This window comes from Austrofundulus limnaeus, unplaced genomic scaffold (assembly GCF_001266775.1).
Source record: "Austrofundulus limnaeus strain Quisiro unplaced genomic scaffold, Austrofundulus_limnaeus-1.0 Scaffold120, whole genome shotgun sequence".
NCBI classification, from domain to species: Eukaryota; Metazoa; Chordata; class Actinopteri; order Cyprinodontiformes; family Rivulidae; genus Austrofundulus; species Austrofundulus limnaeus.
In genome coordinates, this window is record NW_013952522.1 from 16,356 (window position 1) to 22,331 (window position 5,976).

The following is a 5,976-nucleotide window of genomic DNA, read 5'->3' on the forward strand; positions in this document are numbered from 1 at the left end:
GCTCTCTCGTCCTGGCCACACCTCTGCTCTCTAACCCCCCCTCCCCTTCCCACACCCCCTCCCCTACCCACTTTGATGCATTTTTCAAATTTCGCCTTGGGGCGGAGTTATCTTTTCACGAGGGGGTAAGATACACTTTAAGAACAAAGGAAAGAAAACTGGACAGATAAAATCAAGTTTTCAAGACAAACCATGTGTTTAGTCTGCTTAGAGACGCTGTCTGCTATGAAGCATTTTCATAAAAGTCACCGCTACAACAAGCTGCACAAAGCTAAATATGAAAAGTTTACTGAAGTCACAATTACCAAGAGACTTTTTACTAGAACCAGAACGACGCAGGAGTCCGACCTCAAGGTGTCATATGAAGTTTCACTTCAGCCCGCTAATATAAGAGTTTATTTTTATTGTACTTCAAACACTATTGTTGTTGTACTCTTGTTTAATAGATAGTGTTTGAAGTACTTTCTATTAAACAAGAGTACAACTGATATACATGCATTTGAGCATGAAATATATTAAGTTACTGCACTTTATGTTTGTTTAACATATACTTACATAAACATTTTTAAACTGGCAGTTTTATTACTACATTGTGTTCAGCACTATGTGGCCCTCTGGTAGTGTCAACAAAACAACCATAGCCCCTTCCATCATTTAAGTTACCCAGCCCTGATTTATAACTTGTCTTTTCCTTTTCACTGACCTCACACATAAATATATCGAAGATCCTCGTGGCGACGGACAAAGGAAAGGAGGTGAGGAAGATGGTGAGGAACCACGAGGAGGCGTACATGGAGGTATGAAAGCTCTGGGCCTGGAAATGCATATGAAGCTCAGGGAGATGCTCCTGTCGGGGTAGAAATGCACACAGATACACGTCACGCACTTTTCCTGACAAAGCCCTCGTTGGACGGTCAGCTCGAGGAGCCTACCTGGATCATACATTCAAACTGGTACATGCAGAGTCCCAGTTCTGCCATACTGGGCTTGAAGAGCTCTCGTAACCTGTAGTCTTGCATCAGCTTCACAAACACACAGAACGCCTCCTCTTCTGGCATCTGGACAAATAATAGGGATATTTTAAAATCTGATATTCAGTCAGACATACCGTTATTGACAAAGAGGAGATGGATTGCAGTTTTTGTGGTGAATGAGGTGTTACCTGCATGAGCAGCAAACCCACAATGAAGGCACTCCCCTGACAGTAGCCAACCTCACGATCCACCAGAGAATAAGCCTAAAATATCAGATTTTCATTTCAAGTTCAAGCTGAAGAACGTTAACTGCAAACTTTACGTTTGTCTAAATATCACTTCTCTGGCTCAAGTTCCTCAGACAGAAGAGGAGTTGTACCTTCATGACATTAAAAAGCACTTCCTGGCCCAAACTGTCCTTCTCCTTGAAGAACTCGTGCTCAGGATAGGTGCGAGCGATATCTCTACGGATCAGCTTCTCGCACGGCGACGTCATCTTCAGCAATTCTGAGTACTGGTCTTTGATGGGCATGTTCTGGGCGTTACACAGCAGCTGCCACACTATGGCCCGGAAGTGGTGAGGAATCCCTTTCCTCACCAGATCCTGTAGAAAATCAGACACTTTAGAAAACCTCTTTGGATTGTGGTGACAGTAAAATCTGCTTTGAACTGTAATAAATGTAACATTTAGGAGGATTAAAGACAAAAACAGTTCAAAGAAAGGTGTGTGTTGCAGACTGGTGAGCTGATTCTGATTATTCTAAATAACAAGTCCCTTCAGAGGGATCCATCAGTGATCCAACACCTGCAGTGGGTACTTTGAAGCCCAAACAAAGCACAGAAGGTTTTGTTTTCCTGTTGTAACATTTATTTTTACAGCCTTTCTCCAGGACGGAGAGGACTCTGTCCGTTTGGCTGAGATACGCACTTTTAAATCTCTGACACAGAATTTCAGGAAAACCCCCAACTCTGCAAAACTACAGTTTAGTTCAGCCTTATTTCAAATAAAACAAGCAAGGCTTCACATTTTTATAGGAATGAAAAAGACTAGAAAAATCATTTTATAAAACAGTGTTAAGCCATAGTTTGGTACATATCTATCTCATCATCTGTCTCCACTAAAAAAAATAATGAGTAAATAAGTCACTTTAACAGTGATTTGTTTCCATGCATTAACGCTGATACAAGCTTATGAAGTAACTTCCTCTGTTGACGGAACACTGATCTTTCCTGCTGTGACGACAGTGTACGACCGTGTGTGTCTGTGTGTGTGCACATCGTGATAATGTTGTGTGGACTTAATTTGACATTAGACCTCCTTTGTGAGGATGTTTTGCCTGCTCCACACAAGGGAAAAACACTACTTTAGGTTTGTGATTATGGTTAGGACTAAAGTGTGAGTTTAGGTTAGGTATGTACTGGGTTTAAGGTAAGGGGTCAGGGTTAGGCTAAATGATCAGTAAATGAATGGCCAATGTGAAGTCCCCATGAGGATAGAAGAACAAATGCACGCACGTGTGTGTGTGCCCTGTTTTTTGCTACTTGGTGGGGACAATTTTTCAGGAAAATGTGGCCTTGTGGGGACTGGATACTCCTTGTGGGGACCAAAGCCTGGTCCCCACAACTTTGAGGCTGATTTTGGGTGGGGGGTTGGGTTTAGGACCAAGGTGTGAATTGAGTTTAGGTTAGTTTTAGGGTCAGGAAGATACCTGTGAGGTTAATTTTAGGGTAAATAGTCAGGGTTAGGATATAAACTTTCCAAAAAAGTGACTGGAAGTCAATAGAAAGTCCCAACAAGGACAGAGACACATTGCTGTGTGTGCATGTGTGTGTGTGTGTGTGTGTGTGTGTGTGTTGTCAGTGCAGGGAGCATCTGGAACAGAGGTTCACCCACTCAGACCGTCAGCGGGGATCCCTCTCTCCTCAGCAGAGCTGGACAGAACAAACTGTGCTTTGTGCTGTAGAAGAACAACGCACCACTTCATATCTCCACTCCTCAACAAAAGCTGCTTTCTGGGTCACACTGTTACTTTAACCACCGTTATATTTCACCTCCACAGATATATTCACAACGTGGAAACATTGTTGAAAGCTATACAGGAAAAACCTAAAACTTACTGTGATATTTACCCATAGTAAACTACAGCGTATTATTTGATTCGGAAAATGAAGACACGAGCAGAAACTATCAGACAGATTTTGCTGACATGCACAGAATAAGGTTCCTTCCTTTGTGCAACAGAAACTACGTCTCTTTGCACATCAGTTTTGTGGAGGCCTCAGCGGTTATGAATAATATTCCTGCCTTGCTGAGCCATCTGTTGACCACTACTTCTGTTTAATTCCATAACAACATCATGCATGCTGATAGGCACTGTGCAACACTTCCCCATTTACACACACAACACCTAAAACAACTGAAATCTTCCCCTGCAAAGACTTTAGTGATTTTCAGTCTCATTTCTCATTTCTGGGAAACATGACGACTCAGTGGTTAATGCCCCATAACAAGAAGGTCCTGGGTTTGATTCCTGGTTTGAACGAAGGGTTATTTTATGTGGAGTTTGCATGTTTTGCTCATGTTTGTGCGGGTTTACTCCCACTGTCTAAAACATGTACAGTAGGTTGCCATCAGGTCCAGGCCTCCTTTGCAAAAGAGATCTGTGATCTCAGTGGGATTTGCCTGGTTAAATAAAAGTTCATAATATTTGGAGACAAGTATCTTCACCCACAGACAGCCTGACACCACAGGAGTTGTAGTTCAGCTGCCGCTGGCTGAGAAACATCAATTAGATGCTCAAACGGACCAAAACAATAATTTGCTGCAGTTGCATTTTTAAAGGTGAAAACTACACACTCCTGCTGAGTCATATCATTGACATTAAGGTACACTGGATGTGAGCAGTTTCAATTACAACACCGCTTACAGCTACTATAATAATAATAACAATAATAATAATACATTTTATTTGAAGTATTGTATTTAAAGTCACTCAAGGTCATACAGAGAGTATCTGTAAAAACAAGCATCCTAAAATTAGCATTAAGTGTCAAGAACAGAAATAAAGTCAAGGTCAATGCTGCAAAGTCAGCCTTGACACAGACAGCTCAACAAATTCTCTCTGCCTGCAGTAAATACTCACAGCCAGAGCTGTTTTCATGTTTGGACCAGAGAAAGGATGTAAAAAATGAATGTGTCATAAAAACAGGCATAAAGCTTAAAATTTAAGTGTGTAATCTCTTTATCTCTGCAACATAAATGAACTGACAGTGAGGATTATCCTTTGTCACAGAGACCTATGAGATAAACAGACACAAAACAGGATCTTTTGCAGGGAATGTCTGAAAATAAATTCCTGCTGCTGCATGATGGATGGGACCTTTAGTCTTATCTAAAGGTTACTGCTTATAGTCTTAGCACATTAACACCTGAAATCCTGAAAAAGAAACAAGTACAAAACACTGACAGTGATAATTATTAAACAAAGTCACAATTACGATTAATTTTAAGACCTACAATGGATAATCTGGATATATTTAAGACTTTGTATGGCATAAATTGAGATGAATAAAATTAAGACTTCTTTTCACCCTGCAGAAACCTTGAAACTGCACAAACAAACATATTTTTGAATGAATCTGAAATGCAATTAGAAAGTTTTACTGGGGTAAAGCAGACCTGCGTCACCATGACATAGATGTGCCACTCCTGCAGAGGGTCATGCCGACACTAGCTGAGCACCCAGGGCTTGAATAACTTGAAGAGCTCTGAATGAGCTCAAGTCTAACCACAACAACGACTAACAATAACATGAAATCCAAAAAAGATCCAAATCTGATTATACAACTAATCTGTAAAGTTTACTGCAGTAACTTCAACTTTAAACCACGAGTTGGGTACGAAACAGTTCAGAGTGGGTACGATGTGAGTGGAGGTGGGTAATGCGTTAATGTGTGCAGTTCTGTATAGATCAGCAAGTGCATAGATCTTTGGCCATGTACAAAACACATTTTAAGAGAATGTTTACAACCAAAACCAAGTGGTCAAAAACACTCAAAGTGAATCTTCTCCTATTTTCTCATGTTTGAGTCTCCAACAGTCGCAGCTCAACGAGGGACTACGTTACGTTTTGGAGTGAGTCGGTTCAAGACTCACCTTAAGCTGCTTCTCTTTCTTCTTGCGCACATCCTCCCACTCATTAACTATTCTCCCCCACAGGATCCACGTGTCCTCCTCCAGGTGGGAGAGGTTGGAGGAGGCGGAGGAGCTGGAAACCAGGGAGGAGCCACTGTTTCGCCGGGAACCATTCATGGAGCGTAGCGACTTGCTGTCCGTCTCCAGAAGCCTACAACAAAATGTAAGAGTGACATTTGAAAAACCGTAATGACTCACTCTGAACGGAATTAGTCACATTAGTAACCTTTTACTACTTTGGAGAAAATAAATAAATAAATAAATTTTAAGCCTATGTTTATTTTAGATTATGCAAATTTGACTTTTTTTTTTTACTCAGAGTGTTGCTTTGTCTCATTCACACGTTTGAGAAATCCTTGAATCTCCTGTAGCCATGTGGAGCTGCCTAAACGCTTCCTGGTACAAAGCTCCACCTATTTAAACAAAGCTCCTCCCGAGAGCTCAGTCTGCAGCCGAGCTCCTGCCCCTCAGAGCACCCATCCCCTGAAGCATTGCTGTGAAGACATGTGGGAATGGTAGGAGGTTCTTAAAGAGACAGAGGCCAATTTTTGATACAGTACTGTATATACATCATTTTCATAACAACTGAAGGTAACATGATTACTTGATTGTGGTATAGAATTGAACTACAGGTGCTGGTCATAAAATTAGAATATCATGAAAAAGTAGATTTATTTGAGTAATTCCATTTAAAAAGTGAAACTTCTACATTATATTCATACATTACATACAAACTCATATATTTAATGTTTATTTTGTTTAATTTTGCTGAATAGAAGAGAATAAAAACAACCCTAGGTTTCTGTT

At 40.7% G+C, this 5,976-nt stretch overlaps 1 protein-coding gene across 1 annotated transcript in view; it reads right to left on the minus strand.

Moving 5' to 3' along the window:
- Nucleotides 1-5,976, minus strand: part of LOC106522038 (EVI5-like protein) — a gene marked incomplete at its 3' end in the record, with an annotated part of 46,376 nt that overhangs the window by 4,516 nt on the left and 35,884 nt on the right. Inside the window, 5 exon segments of the mRNA XM_014014880.1 lie at nucleotides 704-847; nucleotides 933-1,058; nucleotides 1,163-1,237; nucleotides 1,354-1,578; nucleotides 5,131-5,320. Coding sequence (XP_013870334.1) covers nucleotides 704-847; nucleotides 933-1,058; nucleotides 1,163-1,237; nucleotides 1,354-1,578; nucleotides 5,131-5,320 — 760 coding nt within the window.